Source organism: Taudactylus pleione, unplaced genomic scaffold, assembly GCF_031769625.1.
Source record: "Taudactylus pleione unplaced genomic scaffold, aTauple2 ptg000154l, whole genome shotgun sequence".
Lineage (NCBI taxonomy): Eukaryota > Metazoa > Chordata > Amphibia > Anura > Myobatrachidae > Taudactylus > Taudactylus pleione.
Genome location: NW_028284556.1, coordinates 31,095,604 through 31,122,497, shown reverse-complemented (window position 1 = coordinate 31,122,497; position 26,894 = coordinate 31,095,604). Strand labels below are relative to the sequence as shown.

The window sequence follows — 26,894 nt, the reverse complement described above, 5'->3', positions numbered from 1 at the left end:
TGGCACACATTGAGTTCTAGTGCAGTGCAGCCATAATTATATAAAGCAAATACCAATGTGCCTCACTGTAATACCCCTTTCACACCACACCTATAGCCCGGGTTATTGCCGGGGCAACCAGGGTCATGTCTTGATGTGAAAGGGTCAACTTGGGTTGTGTGTCCTGGCAATCAGACACTTGTCGCTACCAGGGTTGAACCTGGCACTGACCCAGGTAACGATGCTGTGTGAAAGGCGTGATTAGGGTCATTTGACCCAGGTCATGCCTAAAATGAGCTAATTGGCAGCTGTGGAGTAGTCATTACCCACTTTTAATGACCTAATTTTTGTGAGCCTGAAAAATGTCCATTTGTAATGACACACACAAGTTTTGCAGGGCTCACACGGGTTCAGTGTGAACGGGGTCTACCCCGGAATAACCCAGGTCCAAGGTGCAGTGTGAAAGGGGCTGACCCACTTGAGACACGGGTTGGAACAGTGGGCTCGATTCAGACCTACTCGCTAGATGCGTATGCTCGTACCCAGCGTATGCAAATCTGGCGCGTCCACAGCAAGGCAGGCAATCGTACGGCAAGGCATTAGCACGCCCATTATGTCTTGGTGTGCGATCGTGGTGTGCATAAGACGCCCACCAGCCTGTCTTAAGATGCCCACTTACGCACGTCATCTCCAAGAAGTGTATGCAACCAACGGTACCATCGACTACCATCGGAAGCGAATGCGATCAAAGCGCTTGAGGCAGACCATACCCTACCGCAAGCACTGCAAGTGCTTCAGTGTGAAATTCAACCAAGTGACGTCTACTATGACGCTCCGTCTTAAGTATGCAAGCCTCTGAAACGGCGTTTAGACATTCCAAAACGCCTGTGTTCACACCTCCACACCCCCATTTCAATCGAACAATCCCTGTCAGCACCCACAAACGGCTTGTACTGTCACTCATTCTGGCGGGCGTCTTTATACATGGGGCGATGGCTTCTGTAAGGCAGTTAAATATGAAGTGAATGTATTTATTTGATGAATACTTAACACATAATTATACTGAAATTATTACATAATTTCAAAGAACAAAGATCTTAAATCAAATATACAATGGCCTGCAATACTAAAAGTATAGAGTTATGTATGATTGCTGAATGTATGGATCGTTCAATAACGTTTTTAAAAAACAAAGTAATTATTATTTAAGATTAGGAAACAAAGCTTCAGGAAGAAAGCTGCGGGGAAAAGATGTTGATTGAAATAAAAAAATGATTTAGATGCTGAGTGCTGGCTAATAATAACGCTCATGCTAATCTTTGTCAGGCAGATAATAACTCACTCTGTTAATTTAAAATGTGTGACTAAAGCACATTTAAGGGAACTATATACTTGCATAAAACGCATTGACAGCAAGCTTAATAATAACATTTCCCTCCATCTTCCCACATAAAACAAGATGCATACAACTCAGGAACTGTTGTTTGAGTCATGAACCATCAGGGAATTCACTCTGCAGACATAAAACAGCTTTATTGGTGAAGCGAACATACAAGAACGTTGAACTAGTGTTTCAAGTTGTGTCTGGAAATGTTAAACATAAAAGTATAAAAGGAAACATTACTAAAACAATAGATAATATAGCTACAGAGTGCCCACAGAGCAGTCCCTCTGTGACAGGAATTTAAATGATGGGAAACATCAGTCTTTACCTTTCTAGTGTAGTTCCTAGCAATTATCTTTTGCAAGTCTGAACCTAAATAACAGGGATTCAGTTAAGCTGGGTACACACACTGGAGCGATGTCGGGCCATTTGCTGTTTCGTAACGACAAATCGCTTACATCGCTCAGTGTGTACAGCCAATATGCGCGCTCCCGAGGTCACATGCGACTTCGTCAGGTTTGATGTGCTGCACATCAAACCTGATGACATCGCTAGCGATATGGCAAACATCGCCTAGTGTGTACGGCGAACCGGACAAACCAGGAGATATGTTTTTCCGATTTTGCCTCTGAAGACGTCACTTCTTGCCACTCCCAATCAATGATCTTAAAGATGGTTGTTCTAGTGTGTACAGGAGCAATGATAATTCATATACGAACAAACAATATGATACATTGTTCGGTCGTTTGCAAGATTGCGATGTGTGTATGTTCAATATCGCTAGTTCTGGGCTCAAGGGAAATTGCCTGGAAAGTCGGAACGATTGCTGATTGTACCCAGCTTTAGATTATCTTTTCATTCGGCAATCTATATCTGCCGAAACCCCTGCATTAGCCCAACGGATTATCGTATTAACATCAGATAGTATATCAGGCTTCCTAAAACTACAGGCACTTTGCGTGCAACTCAGAATAAGCCCCAACCCCCATAAAACTCCAAGAGAGTTTAACCCATGTGCTTTATTACAGGTGAGTTGATCTAACACAGCCATGTCTTTTTCTTCTTCCATATAATAATTTATAACCCAATGAATTTACATGAACAAATAGTCAGGCATTAATAAAACGTTAACTTGCCATACTTCTGCTTGCAGTTTGCATTTATTGTTTGCAGAACAGTTCCCCACATAATGAGATTTGTAATGCCCGAGACATAAGAACAGAGCAGGCTTAATCAAAATGTAGTTAGTTCTCAGAATGTAATTTCACCAGCCCTCTTTAAATTGATGTTGCTTTCTCCTGCAGTTCCTATAATTCTGCAAAAGTAAGACCTAGAAATCGTAACAAACACTTTTGCTAGAAAATCAATGTCATAGCAGTATTTCACTACATGCGGGGAGATTGTTCCATAAGGAAATGGCTGGGACCTTCACTGAGGGGCGACAGATCAAACAAACTAACAGACATTAAAGGACTCTGTAGGACATACTTGCATGCCAGTGCCTATTTAAAAACTTGAGAAAGATATAAATCATCTGGATATATGGAATTTGTTACATACAGTGGAACATATAACACTACAATCAGCACCAGGAGACTGTACTGTCGTTAAAGTTTACAGCTGTGCTGATCCATTTTACTAACCTTCTCCTTACACTAGCTGGAGCCCAGAGGGAAAAAATAAACTTTTACTGCAATCAATTAATCAATACTGCTGCTGACATATCACTTACAATGTTGCCACTAAGTGCATCTTCTAGCAGAGTTTACTTTACCTTGAGCTAAGGGTATTGACAGCAAATAAAGCTCAGGAAAAGTAGCATTCTCTTTGTGAAATCACTTCTATAGAGCACAGTGCTATGCTTGCTTGCACTTGTACTGGACACTTTAATGAGCCTCACACCCCAACTGCTCACTGCAGAGTTACTGTAGGTCTCACTGTACTTTCATGCAGTCATTCAATACAGGCGACCAGCTATATGTGTTTGGAAGATGCTAAATCTATTATACATTTTCAATGAATGGAAAGGGATAATTAGGTTCAGTCCAAATACACAAAAAAAAACAAGATGTATATATAATTTATGTCTGAGTGGTGCAGAGCAATGGAGGACTACTTTTTCTCTTCTGTGATGTCATATGACTGCTATTATGTAAATGTATCAGGATTTGTGCTGCAGGATTGGTCTTTGCATTACTACTGTACATGGTGGCTTTTTATAAGTGTAAATATTTTCTTTGGTTGCTGGGTAAATTTGTCTAGGTTTAGTAAGAATGTCACCAATTACTGTATGTCAATAAAAATTCAATGAATAAACCATGAGTGGTCTTTTTAATGTATTCATAGCTGAAGACTGCCAAACTAATATAAATACAATAAATTACATAGCCACCAATATGCTGAAACGCATCGTACTGCTCCTCTTAGCTACAACTTCGTACTCCCTATAAATATATTCACTGTCTAAGCATCTCTTTACGCAAAGTTCCAGGGGGTACAAATGCTATGGTGGTTTTAAATGTTATATGGTGGCTGGTGTGGGAGGTATTAATGTTATGTGGGGGTATTATTATGACATGGAAGTTGGAGTATGGGAGGAATTAACGCTATATTACAAATAACCAACCCCATATATGTGACATACAGTAACTTATGTTGTTGCTCTTTTTAAACTTTGGTACTAGTGGCGGGATTCAATGTTTTATGGTTTTGCTATGAATGTACTGTGGAAATAATGTAATATTAATATATTATAGAGCCTGTTAAGTGCAATAAGGGATTTCTATTACATGTGAGGGCTAAAAAATTAATGTTTGGCGTTATAGGGGGAAAAAGTATATTTAATTAATGTGAAGGCTATTAATTTGAAATTGGGACTGGTCAGGGGAACAAGTATTAAATGTCATTATTATTAATATAATGTGAGAATTGAGTTTGGGAGAAGGAGACCTATTTATTAAATATGATTGCATTTAATTTAATATCAGGGTTGGATGGGGTCAAGGAGGTCTGTCTATTAATCATAAATGTTGATTTAATGTTAGGAGTCTTTAAGATAATGAATATAAATACAGTAGAAAGGTGCATGGGAATATCATTGGAAAAGCATTTTGACATGAATGGATTGGAATGGTATTGGGTACCCCAAACCAGTATCTTTCATAGGCACAGTTTTTTCTTACTAAACATTCCGGCATGATCAGTATAACTGCTTATTGTAGACGCGGAGGCTTATAATTATTCATGTATTTTCCAGTTTTCTGCAAATGCATACAACAGGTATCTAGATTGAATGGATCTCGTAAGTAGTTTAACAGCTAAACATTTTTGAATGTAGGAATATTTCATATCATGACACTGCAATCATTTTTCTGTAGTCATGTTTTTTTTTTTAGTATAAGCTACTAATAAGTAGAGAAGCTAATATCTTGGTACATTTGGTAGGCTACATTTACAGTATTAAGTCCTGCATTGAAAGGCAAATGTATTAACATTTTCAACCTGCTTCACCGATTTTTGAGACGAAGCATGAAGTTTTATGACCAATATGTATTAAAATATCATTTGCAGTGGAGGGAGAGTGATAACCAACAAGCCGGCCCCTAGGGATGCCAGGAAAATTGAGCATGCGTGAGTGTGATGTTTCCAGCAATGAAAATCCTTATACTTCTTCCTTCCCAATGCGGGATGGATGGATCTGCATGCACAATATTATGTTACAGTGTCAGCAGCTGTGACACTGTAACGTAGCATTTCATATGCAGATACACCCACAGTCGCACAGACAGGCATGACCAGGGGCGTAACTATAATGGGTGCAGAGTGTGCGCAAACCCCGCACCCATATTATCTAATACTTACCTCTACGAGGTCCCGCGTTGGGTGTCTCAGCTCCACACAAAATGCAATTTTTCTGGCATTTTGCGCATGCGCAGTGAGGAAATCGCCGGGAAAATGGTAGCCACGCCATTTCCCTGGGGACCAGCGTATGCGCAGTAGACTCTGGGCACAGACTAGTGCCCAGAGTCTACTGATGCTGTGGCCGCCGGCATTAAGCCTTCAGTCTGCTGGCAGCCACTGAGGAGAGAGAAGGGGGCCCCAAACGGGGAATACACACGGGCCCCCTCCTCTCTTAATACGCTCCTGGGCATGAACATATAATTTTAATCAGCAGAAGCTTCTTGCGCATCCTATTCGACAGCAATGTAAATAGGACAAACAAGCAACTTCTGCTGATTAAAATGATATGCATCATGCCTATATTCTGTGTGCGACGATGGGTGTATCTGCATGTGAAATGCATGAGTTCGCAACTTTCGCTGGGTGATCTCAGGTCTGTAAGATAAATTCTCCAATCCGAACCAGGATTGAGGACTTAATTTCACCCGCAGTTGCACACAGAATATAGGAATGCCGCATATCATGTTAATCAAGAGAAGCTGCTTGTGCGTCATAATCGCATTGCTGCAAAAATAAGACTCATTTTAAGGGAAAGTCTCCAGAAAGACGCCATGGCGCAACTAGGTTTGTTTAACACGCAATAATGCTATATGTATGAGGACACATCTGTATGTGTAATAACAGTGAAATAAGATTTTCACCTAAATAGAGCGCTCCAAACAGCAAAAAACAGTCATCAATTTCCAAGGTTCTATCACCCGTAAAGAACCAAGTAAAATTCTATATATAAAAATAAATCTGGATGTTGCATAAGCACTTGCATAAAAAAGTGATCATATACAATCATTCAACCAAATAGCCGATATTGGTTAGTGTAACCATATATGCAAATAAATGGTCTTATCTCAATTGGTAATTCAAGCAGAAATATTTATTCTAAACATATTTCCATAAAAGCGTATCACAGAAAATATATTTTGTTAGGCTGTAATCACAAATACAATCCTAAAATTAATGGGTATGAACTCTATTTAAAAAACAATTACCCTTGATAAAGTCCTGTTTTATAAGTCGAAACGCATTGGAAAAGGTCATGGTTAACTGGGAGAAGACCAGATTCAGGAAAGAATACTTATGCATTGGGACCCATCTTTCCTATCCCCCTTGAATCAATTTCCAGGAAATCCTCAAGATCCGGTGGTCAAGGGGCCTCGGTGCATACCCTCTTGGTATGTGTACTTTCTACCCTAAACCCATGAATTATTATATCTCCCTATTTTCTATAGGGTCATTTTTTTTTATCATTCTATGCATTTGAGTTGAATGACTCACCTATTATCTTCTTTTTAAATAGGGTTCCTACCCATTAATTTTAGGATCATATTTGTGATTACAGTTTAACAAAATATATTTTCTGTGATACGCTTTTATGTAAATATGTTTAGAATAAAGATTACTGCTTGATTAACCTATTGAGTTAAGACCATTTATTTGCATATATGGTTACATTAACCAATATTGGCTATTTGTTTGCATGTGTATATGATCACTTGTTTATGTAAGCGCCTACACAATATATCCAGATTTTTTTTTACATCTGTATGTGTAGCACATAGCGTGGGATTTTTCAAATTTTGCACTTCTTATCCTGTGAAATGTTACTGATTTGTGAGGATTGTGTAACACAGAAAAGGAAAAAGTGCAGTGAACACAGGTTCAGCATAGACATCCTACGGTGAAAGGATAAACTGTCCTCAAATCTCATATACACCTCATACCACCTCACACTCCTTGCCTACGCTGCTTTGTATTTTCTAATGTGTTTGTTATTTTCTCATGTCTCATCTTGTCTTGTGAATTTACTAATGCAATTGTTTGTTTTCTTTTCCTCCTATAAGTATTTGTATGATGTAATTGCTATTCTGTAACTGGTGTTCTGCTTTGTGTATTGCTGACTGTACATCTCTGCTGAATCTGTGGCGCCTCCTAAATAAATGTTGATGGTGATATGTGTTTATACATGGTGTGTTTATATTGCCCTGAAGCAAGATGTAATCCTTTTGTTTGCAGCTCATCATCAAGATTTTACTTGGGCAACATACTGTTGCACATTAATTACACAAACTGTCCACACCATTGAGTAGGCCCCTTAAGCAAGTTTAAAATTATCCTTCTTTCCTATGGTTCAAGCAAAGAAGGAATTCTTTGTATTAACAAGAAAGGACAGTTAAGGCTTTGACATGGTTGAATATTGTTATGTAACACTTGACTTTTGCTTACCAGCTTCTATAAATCATTGAGAGAGCTTATATTGACAAGCTGTAATCACTTGTCTGTGCTAGCTCATTTCCCTTTATCTATTACATTGATTTTTAATTTGTGCTAAAATGTGCTATATGACTGTAGTGTTTTAACATGCAGCCGTCATGAATATCCTGAAACAGATGGGCAGCACATGATGTGTAATTGAAAGATTTAGGATATGCCTCACAATTGAATTTAAATGAGACAATAGGTTAAAGAAGGCACATTTTGGGGGTATTTCATTTTTAGGGGGAAGTCGCATAGTATTTTCCTGTACGCAAATAGACTTGGGGATATATTTATTAAAGGACAGTTTTAATCAATTTTGATTGATTTTAAATTTGGAGGACTTAGTAGAACACTGTGGAAAATTACAGCACAATTCTTTTATTTTTGCAGATATTGAATAATAAATGGAACAACATCACTAAAAGTTGGGAACAACATCACTAAAAGTTGGGAACAACGTCACTAAAAGATGGGAACAACATCACTAAAAGTTGGTAACGACATCACTAAAAATTGGGAACTACATCACTAAAAGTTGGGAACGTCACTAAAGTTGGTAACAACGTCACTAAAAGATGGGAACAACATCACTAAAAGTTGGGAACATCACTAAAAGTTGGGAACAACATCAATAAAAATTGGGAACACCGTCACTAAAAGTTGGGAACAACATCACTAAAAGTTGGGAACGTCACTAAAAGTTGGGAACAACATCAATAAAAATTGGGAACTACGTCACTAAAACATTGGAATGATATTACTAAAAATTGGGAACTACATCACTAAAAGTTGGGAACTGAACAACATCACTAAAAGTTGGGAACAACGTCACTAAAAGATGAGAAATGGAGAATACTGAAATTTGAGCCATCACTAAATATCGACAAATAAAGAAGATGACGCCTACTGTTATTCACACTCAGGCTCAAGGAACACATTGGTGGGAAGACCTTTGGGTCCGGTTACGATGCCATGACAGCTGTACAGGACTGGTTTGAGGACCAATCACCGGACTTTTTCCTGAACAGAATCAAGAGGTTGGGGAATTGATAGAAGAAATATATTGAAGTAAATGGAGACTATGTAAAAAAATAAAAGCCATTTGAACTTAAATTTCTCGGTTATTATAATCAGGACACTGACTTTTAGATCCATCCTCATATAACCCCTAGAATGTAGGAGGTACCAATTGTAAGAAGTTATCTTATACATTTGATGGGGCGTCTTTTCGTTGTACACCTTCTAGTGTGAATGTTTAAAACAAACAAAAATAAGACTATTATAAGAAAGCCCATCCTGATGTTCCCTTACTCTCACAATTGAAGTGATGACATCACCGTCCAAACATCCTCTACTATGCAATGCCATGAATCTCATTGTCACACCTCCTGCACTTGCCCACTGGACCTTTCTAAAGAACCCCTAGGAGGCCGGTAGGTAAAAAATTTCATCAAGTATGGGTAATTATTACAAACAGGGAAGTGCTAAGACTTAGAGTGACAAACCATACCTAGATTTACAATGTATGCAAATGCAGAAAACAATAAAAGGACATTTACAAACGACAAAGGGGAAAAATCTAAAAAATACTCTGTTGTGACATTATGTGACTACTTTTGAGGGAACGTGCATGGATCAGCATCTGTACCAGCCAATATGAGAAGATGAGTGGATCCACAGCATTCCTTGCTAAGTGCAGAAACTACATTTCATTTACAGGGTAGGATTATTTAAATGAGGTAAAGGGGTGGAAGCAATTACAGGAGCAATCTCTGTTTTCCCGGAAGGGTGCAAAACTTTTTTTCTCTGCCAACTCTGTGATCATGGAGATCATGTCTTGTCCCCATACAGATAATGGCCGACAATTTGTACCTGTTTCAGTGGTTATAAAGTGGTGTTAAGTGCTTACAGTGACCGTGAAATTAGCATGAAGCTTGGAATGCACTAGCCGGACAAAGGCATAAAGAAACATTGTTGGTCTATAGAATCTGTGGTTTGTTAATTACTTTAATGGCACCACAAGAGGCCCTTAACATATCCACCATACTGCTTCTCACTCTTCGGCAGCAGTGTGACATGTCCAGTGGTACATGCTTTTCTAACTAAACACTCAGCAAGACACGGACACCTAAACAGACTCGCTTCATAGAAATCTCCGTAAGGATGGTTAATAAGCATTTGACGCTGTTTATGACCTGGATATATTGGCGTTTGATGAGTAACAGAGGAAAAAACATCACAATATAAAAAGATTTATGAAACTTTCTTTCCCTTACCCTGCAGAAGTCGTGCTGCTGTTGTACTGTGGGGACATCTCCTCCAACGGGCATTTGCTTCTTCAGCTCTTCATCTCTAACATCTAACCAACAGATGAGCTCTTCCAGGGATTTTAGCAAGTGGTTCCATTTATCGGCACTCACCTCCAAGTGTGTTCTGCAGTAAAGCAAATGAAAAAGGTGTATAGTTTCTTGTAGTACAATGTAGGTTTATAATAACCACCAAGCTAAGCTATGGTTCTACATAGAAAAAAAAAATCTTACTTGCAAATGTCAAATTCATTATTTGTACAGTGATGCAAATTCATTACCATCGCAAAGCACAAGGAATTCTGAGTGAAGGAATTTCAGTGCAGTGATCACAATACATACAAAACACGCATCAATTGGAGTCACTCTAATCGTTCATTTACTACATTCTTCCAAGCTTGGTAGCAGTGACATTGTGCAGATGAGCACTGTTGTACTCCCACTGGACCGGTGTTACTGAATGACTGTATTCTTGGAAAGAATTCACCACCACTGGATGTCATATGAAATGTTATGCTCTGTTGCAGTTGGCTTTGTTTGTTTGCCCAATAAGACCACTCACAGCCAATCTCTCTAAATTATATAACATACCATTAACATTGCATAATTTCCCCAAATACTAATGGATCACATGCTTTGGAGAGATGTCCCATTTATCACTCTACACAAATTCTGTCACTAGGCAAGGGCCGCATGTATGGAATGAACATAAAACAAAAGCCTTTAAAATGAACGGGTCTAAAAGGATCTCTGGATGGGTCTATCATGGAGGTCTACTAACTAATGTTTGATGAGACAGCCTTCATTTTTACAGTATGGTCAGGTTGCATAGCGTAAAACATTCAATTTGGTTCAGCGTAGGCTCACAAAATTGCCTGACACTTGCACCCACTTCCGACTGGAGAGGTAATCGTACCTGAGAGGGTAGGTGTGGTATAGTGCATATATTTGTGCGCACAAATAGGAATTTCGGGGCATGTTACAGTGTTGAGCAGGTGGCCATGTCACATTGGGGCGTGACTGTGCCTCTTTCGGGGGTGCCTAGTGCATGTGAATTGCTAGGCTGCCCCCTAGAAATAAAACTCTGCATTGTCATGTGCACCACTGACAGGTGAGCGCGGCACCTGTTCACTGTCACTCACCTCTTAGTAGTCACATATTAAACAGGCAAGCTGGGGCCCCAGTAATTTGTACTTTCCTCTCCTTCTCAGTACCCCTCCATATAGTATATTATCATTTTGAAAGTGTATTTTAGCAAAAACTTTATTTTTCGTACATAGGAAGGAGGAGTTATACCTGAAGTGTTCTAAATGTTTTATTCCTACCAATTAAAGATGACATACTTTGCTTTGTGGTTAAAAAATAACTTGGTGAAACAAATTCACAGCACAACTTTGCTGGGAATCTGATTTACTGTGTACCTTCACCCCTCTCAATGCTGGATTAACAATGGAGTGAGTGGAGCTGCAGCTCCAGGCCCCCAACCAAAATAGGCCCACAGCATCTGTTGTATAGAGCAAAACATTTTTTTCTGCTGGACCCGCTGCCTGTCAGCGCCACGGCTGCCCGATTCCTCTCTGAAAGCCCGGCGGGCTGAAACCCCATCGGGCTGACGCACATTCCCCTCTCCCAGGTCGCCACCAGTTGAAACACCAGAAATGGCAGCCATGTGACATCACAACGCGTGACACAACATATGTGCAACTGGGCATGTGTAACTGTGAAAACCTGTTCCGCACCTCCACTGCTACTGCAGAATGCACAGGCTTCACGCTAGCCTTTGGAGGGAGCTGATCCCACAAGAATGTGTGGAATTCAGGTGAGAGACGACCCCTCTCACCACACTATATATTTAGATAGATATATATATATATATATATATACAGTCAGGTCCATAAATATTGGGACATTGACAGAATTTTCATATTTTGGCCCCTATTCACCACCACAATGGCTTTGAAATGAAACAAACAAGATGTGCTTTGACTGCAGACTTTCAGATTTAATTTGAGGGTAATTACATCCAAATCGGGTGAACGGTGTAGGAATTACAACGGTTTCTATATGTGCCTCCCACTTTTTAAGGGGCCAAAAGTAATGGGACTATCAACTCAAAAGCTATTTCATGGACAGGTGTGGGCTATTCCCTCGTTATTTCATTATCAATTAAGCAGGTAAAAGGTCTGGAGTTGATTCTAGGTGTGACATTTGCATTTGGAATCAGTTGCTGTTGACTCTCAATATGAGATCCAAAGAGCTTTCACTATCAGTGAAGCAAGCCATCATTAGGCTGAAAAATCAAAACAAACCCATCAGAGAGATAGCAAAAACATTAGGTGTGGCCAAATCAACTGTTTGGAACATTCTTAAAAAGAAAGAACGCACCGGAGAGCTCAGCAACACCAAAAGACCCGGAAGACCACGGAAAACAACTGTGGTGGATGACAAAAGGATTATTTCCATGGTGAAGAAAAACCCCTTCACAACAGTTGGCCAAATCAAGAACACTCTCCAGGAGGTAGATGTATATGTGTCAAAGTCAACAATCTAGAGAAGACTTCACAAGAGTGAATATAGAGAGTTCACCACAAGATGCAAACCATTGGTAAGCCACAAAAACAGGAAGACCAGATTAGAGTTTGCCAAACAACATCTAAAAAAGCCATTACAGTTCTGGAACAACATCCTATTGACAGATGAGACAAAGATCAACTTGTACCAGAGTGATGGGAAGAGAAGAGAAGGAAAGGAACTGCTCATGATCCAAAACATACCACCTCATCAGTGAAGCATGGTGGTGGTAGTGTCATGGTGTGGGCATGTATGGCTGCCAATGGAACTGGTTCCCTTGTATTTATTGATGATGTGACTGCTGACAAAAGCAGAAGAATGAATTCTGAAGTGTTTCGGGCAATATTATATTCTCATATTCAGTCAAATGCTTCAGAACTCATTGGACAGCGCTTCACAGTGCAGATGGACAATGACCCGAAGGATACTGCAAAAGCAACCAAAGAGTTTTATAAGGCTAAAAAGTTGAATGTTATGCAATGGCTAAGTCAATCCCCTGACCTGAATCCGATTGAGCATGCATTTCACTTGATGAAGACAAAACTGAAGGGAAAATGCCCCAAGAACAAGCAGGAACTAAAGACATTTGCAGTAGAGGCCTGGCAGAGCATCACCAGGGATGAAACCAAGCGTCTGGTGATGTCTATGCGTTCCAGACTTCAGGCTGTAATTGCCTGCAAAGGATTTGCAACTAAGTATTAAAAAGTGAAAGTTAAATTTAGGATTGTTTAGTTTGTCCCATTTCTTTTGGCCCCTTAAAAAGTGGGAGGCACATATAGAAACTGCTGTAATTCCTACACCGTTCACCTGATTTGAATGTAATTACCCTCAAATTAAATCTGAAAGTCTGCAGTTAAATCACATCTTCTTTGTTTTATTTCAAAGCCATTGTGGTGGTGAATAGAGGACAAAATATGAAAATTCTGTCAATTTCCCAATATTTATGGACCTGACTGTATATATATATATATATATATATATATATATATATATATATACATACACACACACAATCCTCATTACTGGCAGCACTCACGGGTTTTGTAGAACTCACAAAAAAATTAAAATAAAAAAATGCTACTCAGTTTTTCCCTTGCCAACGTTTCAATTAATCATCATAATTTTCATCAGGGACACTTCTGCTCCATGGGAGCTTTCCATCATCCGTGAACTCGCCTTAGGACCTTGCTTTACAGTTTGACAGGTGTTCCACCCCAGTCAAACTCCCCACCTACCACTGTCCCCGGAGTGGGTCGTACAATAAATAAAGCAGTACAAAACGCGTTGTGACAATTCCTGTGGTCACATCTAACTTACATGACAGATAAGCTGTATGAGTCTTTATTGTTGTGTAATTAAAATGGGTGATTTTTTTTTACCACACGATTGAAGGCTGTTTTCTGTAACTCCCTTTATATATGTACATCTCTGGAATGATATCACTTCTGGGAGATGTTGCATTGTATCTGACCATGTTCAAATAGTGTTGGTACGAGCCTTATATTCTCTTTTAGATCTTATATAGGTGTGTTGGTCATCTATAGAAAGCACGTGTGGCGTGCTTTAATTACACAGTAGATGTTATATTATGTTTTTAACTTCCAATTGAATACCACCGCCTTTTTTTCCTGGTTGTGAGCACTTACATTTGTGTGCCAGTTTTACAGTATAATTTTCTTTTTTCTTTTGTTCATTTATGTACGTTTATTGTGAGAATATCCAATGAAGATTCCCAAAGATTGTCATCAGAGATATCTTGGAACACAGTGGAAAGTTATTAACTTGTAAAGGTTTTTACCTTTTCTAAATTACTTTGCACTTAAGGCGCTATCTCTTCATCACACTTTCAGCCATTTTTTGATGATTTTTGAATATATAATTCCGTTTGAAGAACATGGCAGCCACAAGAAACAGAGGGAGAGCACATATTGTTCTCTTTAGGTTTATATCTTAGACACTATGATTTATTTGTGCCGTTTAAACTTTGCTTTGTATATATACAAATGTACTTTAATATTTTCACTCAGTGGTCAAAAATATAACAGGTAGTGGTGCATGCTTCATATAAGCAAAGAGGGATTGAGGTGGTTGACTGTAGGCAGTAGCTATGCTCTTCATGGTGCTAGCCACACACACCTGTGCAGTACACACCCCCACTTCAGTGGTCACACCCCCTCCATGCTGGTCACACCCCTTGCAGCAGCATGCAATAGGCTCTTCAAAAATGTCAGCTCCAGGCCCAAATGGACCTTAATCTGGCACTGACCCGCCTTCAGTGGGAAAACATTTATAATACTCCTTTTGTATGTCTATGTCAGTATTTTTCAAACCCTGTGCCGTGGCACACTAGCGGTTCCCAAGTGTGCTGCCGGGGAAAAGTGACGCAAGAGATGCCGGCAGTTGAATTCCTAAACTGAGGCCCTGGCATCACTAGGCTCTTCTTTGTAGGCGTGGCGGCTTGACACGGTCACACATAACGCCCAGTGCACCCACAGCTTTGTCTGCCACGGACAGATAGGAGCAAATATGTATTTTTTTGCTCTCTGTGGGGGCCAGTTTAATTGCTTTATTTTTATGTGGGGGCAATGTGTATTATTTTGCTTTCTGTGGGGGCCAGTGTTTTTTCATGTGGGGGGCAATGTTTTATTTTGTTTCTGTGGAGGCCAATGTGGGTGTTTTTTTTGTGGAAGACTGATGGTGTGCCTTGGCAATTTTAAAATCTTGTTCGGCATGCCACAAGTTGAAAAAGGTTGAAAATCACTGGTCTAGGTGCCCTAACCATATTGAGATGCATTTCAAATTGCTCCATCGATTGTATCTTAACCCGCTCAAATTGAATAAAATGTGGTCCTCCTGCTCAAAATATTGCTGGAGGCAATGCTCGGAGGAGGGAACGCTCTTTCATATTTTTTGGGATTGCCCAGACCTTCGAGGTCTCTGGGTAGAAGTTTTTGATTCACTGTCTAAAGTACTTTGAATAATTGTAAATCAGAATCCAGTTCTCGCTTTATTGAATTGGTGTCCTTAGTCCATTCCTAATACTGAACGTTACTTGAGTGGACAAATTATACTCCCAGTCAGAGTCACATTAGCTGTGCAATTCTCCTACTTTCCCTAATTTGTCTAAAGTGATCTCTAAAATTCTATGTAATTTTGAATGGACACCTTTGCAGTATCCTACTTCCCCTCTCCTCTCCTCTGATGAAATGGCTTTCATGGCATTACAACGTTACTGAGGGAGCCGGAACTAGCACTCTAAAGGGGCATATCCACTAGACGATCTACTCCCTGTCCAATCTCTAAACGATTTTCCCTTGATTTGTGAACGATTTGCAAACGATCTTTAATAGATCAAGTGAAATTGACCTGCATGTTCAGTCGACTGACGAGACGATCAAACGACCAGTGGGAGCGCGTTAACGACCAAACACTGCACGATTTATAAACGATTTTTAAACGAATGAACGACAACGACGTCGTTATCATTCAATCGCATGCTAAAATCGTGTAGTGGATGCCCCCTTTTAGGCGTTCCCGTACACTTAGCTCCCCAGCTCCAGATTCTCCAATTATAATGCAGCAAGATATGTGATGTGGGCCCCTAGTTTTGTTTTTCATATGTTTTTCTTATGTCTGTAATTATTATTATTATTATCGTATTTGGACTTGTGTCTTTGCATTGCTAAGACTTTTGGTTTATACTATGCCAGGTGTTACCAATTTATTTCTGTATCAATGATTTATTTCTGTATCAATGTATCTCCAGATGTGCATTTGTTCTATTGATGTTCGATGACTATTTGATTACCCCCTCTCTTTTTTTTTCTGTACCCCACACTCCTTTCTTTGCTTATGTGTTTTGAAAAACCTCGAAAACATTTCTGTTAAAAAATATAAAATAATTGGGTGCAAGTGTATAACCGATGTATGCATGATATGAGTCTGGCGCACATGCTACTGTCGCAGATTTGCTTGCATGTTGTGATTTCTGCAACTTTGCATATACGCACAATTACACTTATTTATTGAAAGGGTTTAGCGTGTGTGAATTTTAGACGCAAATGCGTTCATATTCAGCATGTGCACCTATGTGTTTCTATGACTGTAACTTAAATGTAAAGTAAATGTGAACAGTGAATCAGTGCCTTTTTCTAGTAATATTTCTGTATTTCTGCATGAATAATGGGAACTAAATACTGCCGAGGTCTAGGCCATTGTTACAGAGCATATTTTTTCACACATCTAAAACTGTCCTCTGCACTTTTCCGTTCAGACTGAAGGGTGTCAAAACATGAGGACTGTGAGGTTATAAAAGCTTTGCACTTCATGGATAAAAGAAATATACATTGATCTATTAAAGGTGCATGACCTATTTCAAAGATCATCTTCAATGCTGTTTCTGTCTTGGAACAAGTGTTTTAATATGTATAGTGCAGTCTAGTCAGTCATTTCCATTAATGAGGGCTCTCAGAATTGCTGCTGTTCAACTCACTTGTTGGTGAATAGAGGAAATTTAATATCAGGCATATTATATTGAATCAGACAAGCAGTATAAGGACATAGGACATCCTATGTATGAACATTATAGGCATCGGATGACCAACCAAACTGGTGCATCACCAAAGTGCCAGAAAGCATGATTTTGTATTTTAAACTATGGCCCCTATTTAACAATGAAGCTAAATACCGGCGGAATTTTTAGTTTAGTATCACTGTGATACTAACGAAAAATCCACTGGTATTTACCAATATTTACCCCTCCAGGCGAGGTCCCGCAAAGTCCTCCTCCTCGGCGAGGTCCTCCGCTCAGTTGCTGGCAGCCTAACTCTGGCCACCGGTATTACGCGCATGTGCATGACACTGGGACCTGGCAGTGCCTGAAGGCTTCGCTGAAGCTGGAAAGGCACTGCCGGGTCTCCATTCCCGGCAATGGGGACCAAATTGCGCTCGCCAGCGATGCTTGACAAAGAGCGGTAATCTTAGATTACCACTGTTTGTTAAATCCAGAAAGGGAGGCATAACCCCTTTAGCGAGAGCTAAAGGGGTTTTACTTCATTGTTAAGTAGGGGCCCCTCTTTCTTAACTCAAACTGAAACTAATGCTATAAGCACACATTACAATAATGTGAGGTATAACCGGCAAGTGGCCTGATAACACAGCATGTGCATTTCTGAACCATTCCTGATTATAAACCCATCTAAGTCTATTGGATCACCATAGTTCATATCTGTAAATCCAATCAGAAGGTAACAACTATGTGTGTGGTATTTTTTTTATCACAGTTACTGGCCCTAGTTACAGCAGAAGTGATCCAGTCGTTCAGTCCAATTGCAATTCTGCCAGATATATCTATGTGTGTAGACATACTGTTCATTAATTTGGTAGTCCAAATGCAGAAGCAGTCTAGGGGGGCATCCGATTAGCCAGATATATTTTCCAAGGGTGAAAAACGGGGAATTTTCTCCGTTAATGCCCGTTTTTCGACGTTAATGCCCGTATCTTATTTGTTCGGCCGAACAGGATTTTTCGGCCGAAAACGCATAGGCCCAAATGTAATAGGGTGAGAGTTTAGAAAATGTGACAGTTTAGCAGTAATCTCTCACATTAGTCAAGTTTTAGCTTAACAATGGGAAAACAGCTGGATGAGAGTTTAAATTGTGAGAGTTTTTTGAGTCTAAAATCATGCGAGTTTGTATGTTCTCGGACTCTATTACATTGGGCGAGTTTAAAAAGTGTGAGAGTTTACTGCTAAACTCTCACATTTTCTATACTGTCACCTTATTAAATTTTGCCCATATAGTATCCGTGAAAAGTTCACGAACTTATGTGTTTTCGCCATAGCAGTAGCGAAAACACAGCACTTTTTGGGGATTATTTTTCGGGACTCATCAAGCCCAAATAATATGATAAGTGCCGTCTTTCAGGGCTAATTAGATAGCCCAGGGGAATCCATTAGCATCCAAATAATGTTCGGGGCTAGTTGGATACCACCCTATGTGTGGCAGCCTAAAGCTGGGTACACACTGCACAGCCTATGGACAGATATATCTGCAGACATATCTGTCCATCGGCAAGTGTGTACGGACGGTCTGCTGATGGGGAGGGAGGCGGACCCACCAGCGGGACCTGTGGCTGCCTGGAAGATGATGGTCATTCAGTGTATATGAACGACCATCATCTACAGATATATCTGCTATATATGCATAAAACAACCTTTGGGACTAACCCAAAACATAATATTATTTACATAATGAGAGAACTTTTTACCTGATGTTGGCTGATTTGGACTTCAGGTCGTTCCAGCGTTGGTTCATATCATCCAGTCTATGCTGAAGTAATGCTGCTTCGTCTGAGGTCCCCAAAGCCTTCACCATCTTTTGCCTGTTCCCATCAATGCTCTTGAATATATCATTATGGGCATCTATCTCTGCTTGAATATCCTAAAACACAACAAATAATCATATTAGCCTTACTACAGTATAAACCAAATGGAAAACAGTTACCTCCTCAAACCACAACAGATAATTAATTACCTATATCTAACAAATGGACTGGGGAAATAATGCTTTCTTAAAATAATAATAGAACAGGGTGGACAAATCCATAAATAAAATAAAATATTTCACAAAATAATTACATTCTATACTAACATTACCATTTGTGTTTCTGTGCCTGCTGCTGTAACCACTTGGAGGCCAGTTGCATCTCTATTATGTGTTCCCACCCTTGCACTGCATATATATAGGAAGTGAACATGCTTTGGGCAAGGTTTTAATCAATTCAATAGATTCCACCTCATTGTCCCTGTACTTTGATGGTCATTTTTGCACTGGGCAGATGCCAGTCCCTAAAGGAAATCCTGCAAGTGCCCGCCATCACCTCTTTATCTGGCATTATTTTGTTTACACGTAATCTGAATAACAGTGAAGGACTTGGTTCCAACAAATGTAGGCACTAATTACAAATGACTACAGGAAGTATTCATGAAGACATGTATTGTATGTAACCTCCCTATATATTAAATAGAATCAGCATATGTACCATCTACATGCACATAACAGGACATGTGTTATGTCGATGGAACATATACAGTCAATCCAACTCATTTTATTATTTTATTTTTGTGCAATTTTAGAATAATTTGCAATCTTTTTTCTTCAAACTTCTTGTAGTCATTCATAATTAGTGCCTACATTTTCGGAACCAAGCCCTTCATTGTTATTCAGATTACATGTTTTTAGTTTATCTATACCCAGGAGGTTTACACATTAGTATCAATTATGCTCACCCTGTTTTACATATGGCTCTCACTGGGTAGCACCAATCCTGACACAATAATATGTTTGCTGTGTCTATATTGAGAGCACTAAGGGTGTCCCTTGTGTCAAGGTAGGTCTGCACCCATTTTGGTCACCAACTTCGTGGTTCAATATCTAAGTTTATATTTTCAATTTGTTTGAATTTAAATGTTGATTTGCTACATTGACATGTTAAGCAACCAGTAATCAGAACTAGTCACAATACATTTTTCAACTGAATGATAAACGTCCATTAAAAAAAAAAAAACATTTTACCATTTTTAAAAAAGCACAATTACATAGGTTTAAAAAATAAATACATTTAGTCATTGTTTTTATGTCACACTACCCTGTTGTTACTACAACTTAAGTTGTTTCCTCCCCTTTAGTATATAAAAAAATAAAACCTTGTTACAACTACTCACAGTATAGTACACTGGAGTATACAATGGGTATGATACAAAATTTTAACATTCAGAATGTTGACACCCGCATGTCGACACTGTCAGAATATCAACATGAATGTGATGTGGATATCTTAAATGTCAATGTTGACACTGACAAAATGCTGACATTGCCAGAAAGTCAATATTATGAATGCCGACAGTCGGCATGTCAACAAAGCATTTACAGGTGTTTATACCCTGCATTGGCCCTAAAGCAAGCCGCAGCCTAAACCTAATCCTAAAATCCACTGTTGACATTCTGCCTATCAACATTTTCACAGTCAACATTATGACCATGTCGACATTGTGAATATCGACATTTTGCAAAGTGGACAGAGTTCTGCATGTAGATGTACAAGAGAATAAATGCACTATGTATGCTCTCCATAATACAACACCAAAATAAAATCACTTTCCAAATTTCCTAATTATATATATAAGAGTTACCTACAAAAGAGCTATCTTAACTTGAAAATGTGAATAAGAGAAGCTAACATGAAACATTTTACTGAATAATGCTGCTGATATGATGCATTTTCAGTAGATATATAGCAGCAATTTCAATGTTCTGCTCATATAGAAAAATACTTATCTCCTTTTGTATTTAGTTCTGTTTGGAGTCAGATGAGAAAAACACTACAGGCTCGGAAACACTACCGTCATCTTTCAAACCCAAATAGAAAACAACACTGGTTATCTATATCAAATAAGTTATCTGTATAATAAAAGCTATCCAATTCTTTCTAAGTATTGGATTATGCTGTTTAATATGAAATGTAAGTAAAAGTAGAGAGCAGATTCTGATTGCAGGAGTCATGACAAGAGATGAAACTATGCCTGGAAGGCACTTCAGTCACTGCTCACTGATGGAGCCCTGGTTGTGCGGAACCTTTCATTTTCAGAACTAGAATGGTGCAACACAACTCTGCCTCAGAAAGCTCCATGATAAAGCCCTTCTGCTAGACAGCTCAGTGACAGAGCTCTCCTGTGGAAAGCTTCATAGCAAAGGGTCTCATTTAGAGATGTACACAATGCCGATTTTTTACGATCGAGTGATTGTTTGCCACTGCACATGTATGTTAGCCATTGCACTCGTGCAGCGATTGTTTTGCGATTACGCCCGCACAGAGGATCCTTTCGCAAAATGAAGTTACCGTTAGGGGGAGGTAATGGGGACATGGTTAGCCAAACGCAGGTGTCTGACCGTTTAAATGTCGTTTCATGGACATGCATAAATTAGACATTGCGTTCTCCTGCGCTGCATGAGAGCTCTCTGTCAGGAGAGCTGCAGTGTTTGTGGCTGGACAGACTTGTCGTATATGCGCCGGTTGTACCGATGTTTACTCTGTTGTATGTCGTCTTACGGATATGAGAAGGCAGCAGTGGGCATCCCTAGTCTCAGCTATGCTCTGGAAGGCATTAGGATATTTTAACAACTGCAATCCGAGAGAATGCAGTTGCGTTTGCATTAGCATACATCTTTGAATCAGGCCCACAGTTCTGTTGGTGGAAACCTGTGTGAGGGAGCCCAACTGCTAGAAAAGCTCTAATGTAAAAAGCTCTATGACAGAGTGCTGATGATGAAAAGCTCCAAGACAAAACTTTGCAGAGAGAATGATCCACAACAAAAACGCACGGGGGAATATTCCAGTGCAAAACTACATGTTCCATTACACAGATTTTGCTTTGCTAACAGTTTATGCATTTGGTGGCCAGTTTCAGTGAAGAAGAGGAGGAAGAGGAAGAGTAAATAGCTTATTGATAGTATAACATTGCTATATATATATATATATATATATATATATATATATATATATATTCAGACTAGAATTTGAATGTGACATGACCATTCCTTTTGGAACAGTTTTTTTCCAGTTAAATGTATAAAATATACTAACATAACTTGTACCTTTTAATGAGGAACTATGGCTTTTAATGGACCATGGCTGTATGAAGCATCCTTCATGTACACAGTCCTGCCACATTAAAGTAGATCAGAATGTATTTATGCAGCTATGATGTTGACAGTCACTATGTCGACGGTGACTATATCGACACCAGAATCTATATTGGACTAGTGCAAAAAGCTGAATATAAGGAAATGACCAGACATAGGGTGCTAATCACAATTGATAACAAAACTCGTCATGGAATAGTGAAAACAGTGATTACTTCCTTAAAATGCTGTTTATTCTGTTGCACCGACGTGTAGTCTCAGATAAATGTTATTAGTCTCTCATATACTGTATGAGGAAGAGCTTGGCTCGATACGCATTGGCCTATGACAGGAGTACCACACCACTTTGGATAGAATTGGGGAGTAAACAGGATAGCAGTGGCTATAAGGGAGTTGAGTCCGATGTTCCACCTATATGCTCCATGGTCACGTTTTTCTGGTAACCTATTACTATTAAGATTGTGATAACATGCTATGGGGTCTATTTACTAAGCAGTGTTAGGAGACAAAGTGAAAAGTGATAAGAAAGTGATAAGGTGCCAGCCAAGCAGCTCCCAACTGTCGTTTTTCAAACAAAGCCTGTGAGATGACAGTTGGGAGCTGATTGGCTGGCACCTTATCATTTTCTTATCACTTTTCACTCTGTCTCCTAACACTGCTTAGTAAATAGACCTCTATGAATTTTATATTTTATGTTATTCATTAAAGTGTTTAAACTTGTTACACTATTTTGCATTGATACATTTTTATCTTTTATATATGAGAGACAATTATAATTTATTTGACACTACACGTCGTGTCAACAGAGGAAACAGTATTAAGGGAAGAAATCGCTGTTTTTACTGTTCCATAAAGAGTTTTGTTATCAATTGGGATTAGCGCCATATGTCTGGTCATTTCCTTATATTCAGTGCATTTTAGGTTATAGGGTGTTTACCCAGACCAGATTAATGCAGCCTTGTATCCTATTTGCCCAGGTTGATCGTACCATTTTATTTATTAGTGCAAAAAGCTATTTGTCTGTTGAAACCACATGATGTCATTATATGAAACCCCAACAGAGTAGGATGGAAGCAGAGGACTATATACACCTGAGCCACTGAAGATCAGGGTAATCTGTATGTAATGTCGGCTGTCGGGATGCCTCCTGTCAATATACCAACAGCGGCATCCCGATGGTTGTTATTTCAACAGGGGTCGGGTAAGTACACTTACCCTCCCCCCTTCTCCCCCGAACCCTCCCTTCTTGTAACCTAACCCTAACTAACACTAACTCTCCCCACCCCGCGCAATAACCCTCCCCGTTAGTGCCTAAACCTAAGTCTCCCCCCTTCGTGCCTACACCTAACCCTCTCCCCTTAGTACCTAACCCTAACCCTCCCCCCCAATGGTGCCTAACCCTAACCCTTCCCCCTAGTAGTGCCTAACCCTAACTTTCCCCCTCCAAAATTTAACAGTAATCCCCATACGTTGCCTAAACCTAACCCTTCCCTCCCCAGCGGCTAACACTAAGGGCGCCCCTGATTTATCTCATTCGAGCAGGCATCCTTCTGTGTTCTGGCGTCGATAGTTCGATACCTATCTTAAGTCCCTTGTTGGGCTTCCCCCATCGGGATTTATGCCGACGGCCTCTCGTAACTACATCCCAGATCAGAACTCTACACACACACACACAAAATGATAGTTCACTACAGATTTGCAACCAATAAACAGACCAGGAAAAATATTTGGATAATATTAATTAATACAGACATTTGTAACCATATAACATTGCCAGGGGCAAATATTACAAAACACTAGTTAGAAAAATGAGAAAGGTATCTATGAGGACACTACTAAAAGCTAATAATATATGTCAGCATTTGGTGCTGTAAGTCTACTATTTATTACTAATACTATACCGGGACACCACATAACTGTGCACGGTAATCTTCTCTGCACTGATGCAGCAAATTGTAGTCCTGTAACATATAAATTAGGCCTGGATCACAGGAATGTGCTACATTTCAAGAAGCAGCAAATGTAGAACACCAATTAATTTTACTTTTTATTTACCTTTTATTCACAGAATGTTACACATTTATTCACCAGTATACATTTTCCCAAAGGTTTTACCGGAAAAAAGTCAGACTTGGCAGTGTTGATTAAAAGGGTTCTATTAAACACACAATAAAACTAGCTCAGGCTTATGAACCATTAAAAGACTTACAAAAAAGAAAAAAATTATGTTTACAATTTTAACAGACTGGGAGAAATTCCGAAAAAGATGTATATATAGGATAGTGTATGAACAGATATGTCCTCGGACAACTTTGCCCTTCACATTTGGTGGGCCAGGGTCCTTGCAACTTTTAATGTTTTATAAACTGTAGCTAGCTTCTTTGTGTGTTTAATAGAATCCTTTACCTGTGATCCAGATTTAATCCAGTCTTTGTGACATAGCAGCGACAACCGTCCTTTTCCTCAAAATTTGCGTCTTTCTGGCACCGCTAAAAATAAGCACGCTCTGTTAGGCTGAATTTACAACTGTGTGCATAAGTTGTACTAATTCCTTTATGACAAAAGTCGAAACAAAGCATCTCTGGTACACTATGAGTGGCTTTGTATGTGGGTAAGAAACGACTAATACAGAGATGGATAGATTTGCAGAACCGCACACATGAGGCTGTGAATTCCATTCATCTCAGATGCAAATGCAGAAGGAGGCGATAGACACCTCCTTGCTGCATTTGCGATCCCAGCACTGCGACCGACGTAGCAGGCTGGGATCACCATCACAACAACCAATGGTCACTCCTTCAGTCAGGCTGCAGGAGCTAAAGCCTGGTCATGCAAGAGGACAGGAACCTGCGTTCGCCGATGCAGACCCTGGCCTCGCCCCTCCCGGAAAATGGAGGAGACACGTCTCCGTTTCCAGGAACGGCGAGCAGGCACACCCCAGGTCCGCCCCTCAAATGACGTAGTATGTCAAACATGATGCTACTTGGGGGGCTGTGAGCGAGATCCCAGGACCCGTCCTGCACATGCGCAGACGCAGACCCCTAAACATTGGAGATGTGCGTTCATCCTTGGATGAACCTACATCTCTGTATCAGGCCCTAAAGCACAATATTTAGGAAACAAGTAAGCTAAGCTACCCATGTCAGATATCTCATTAGTTTCACATCACCTTATATGTTTGTTTTTAATTCATGTAATTTTTTCACATATATTTTAACCCCTTTTTCAACACTTATTAACTACTCACACACATCTATACTTTACTCTGCACTGTCACCCTTTTTCCATTTTTCGTGTGATCCCCTGGGCTGGACATTTTTTGGGGTGCCCTGCCCCGGACATGAACACCTTAGTGTTAGGGACTGCTAGTGACAGAGAAGCAGTGACATGGCCTAGCAGCTTCCCATATATTTGCAAATGCATGCAACTAATATCTCTGAATTTCTATTACCATATAGTCTTCATATATTGTCGCAAGTATAATATTTGGTTGTCAGGAGCTCTTGAATGATAACAGCGTTATTCAGTTTGTATATTTGTTAATTTAGTCAGAAACGGGACAAATATGTAATTATATCTTGTTTAATGTTGCCCATCACATGAGAATAGCACTGAGGTGCTCCTGATCAGGGTGGTGTTGATGCACGCTTTGAAAGCTGACATTTTCCAGCTAGATGAGGGCACAATACTCAAATCACTCAGTGCTGATACATTAAAGTGAATGGGGAGTGCTCCTCTCAGGTCACATATGAGCAATTACACTCTGAAGATGCTGCATGCAGATGAGCAAAGTGTTATTTTATATATACAAGACCTAATAAATGGAAGTGTTTAAGGGGATGCAGTCACATACAGTTACCTGGAGTGATGGATCACCAGCAAGTGATAGTGGAGGAAGTTATGGGACACCAGATGTCATGCCTGCAGGACAGATCTCCCCACAGCCTCCCCAGGACAGACAGAAAAATGACAGTTTTTCTTTATCAAATGGCATTTTAGAAAATATGCATCTTAGTTGATACATACCCTTAAACACTTCTTTTTATTTCTTGGACATTTATACTTTGTATATATGAAATACTAATTTGTGCCTCTTTGCGCTGTGTCTTCAGAGTTTAATCGCTAACGTGTATCGTGAGTGGAGCATTCCCATCAGGCTGCTCCCTCATGTGACTGCGCAGTTACAATTGCCCCCTTCCACCACGTTAAGCACACACTTACTACATTGATCCTATCAGAATTTTTAGCCAAATGATAATATCAATTTAACGTATCACTAATTCAATTTTCAACAAAAAAAAGAAAGAAATTTGTAAACACTTGTGGTAGGGAGAAGTCCAATGTAATTCTTTATACTAGAAATAATGTAAGCAGCTTCAATGAAAGCCTTCTCCACAAAGCCAAGAGGAGAGTGGCTGCATAATGTAGATAAGCATCAAAAGAAGGGTGTGATACGTGCACATACCTAACTGGTGAGGAAACGAAGAAAACGTCAGAATTTCATGTCTGTATGAAAACACAACACCAGAATACTCCTTACAGTAATCCGCACATTCCAGCACCAGAGGCCTTGCTGTAATTCTCACGCTAGGCCTCATCTACAAAGTGCAGACTGGACAACTTGGGCAAATGGATGGAGATTTCGGCAGCATTTATGGAAAAATAGAAGTGTGTCTGGTTGGTGTGAGGAACTGGGCTGAGTAAAGGACTTTCTCTATAAGCATATTGTAGATGTATCAC

At 39.6% G+C, this 26,894-nt stretch overlaps 1 protein-coding gene across 4 annotated transcripts in view; it reads right to left on the bottom strand.

The window, feature by feature from the left end:
- Positions 1 to 26,894, bottom strand: part of UTRN (utrophin) — a 764,396-nt gene that overhangs the window by 245,023 nt on the left and 492,479 nt on the right. For all 4 annotated transcript variants that reach the window (XM_088474412.1, XM_088474409.1, XM_088474411.1 and 1 more), the window contains 2 exons: positions 18,721 to 18,893; positions 9,853 to 10,009 (listed from right to left, as the gene is read on the bottom strand). In XM_088474412.1, coding sequence (XP_088330538.1) covers positions 9,853 to 10,009; positions 18,721 to 18,893 — 330 coding nt within the window. The remainder of the gene's footprint in view (positions 1 to 9,852; positions 10,010 to 18,720; positions 18,894 to 26,894) is intronic.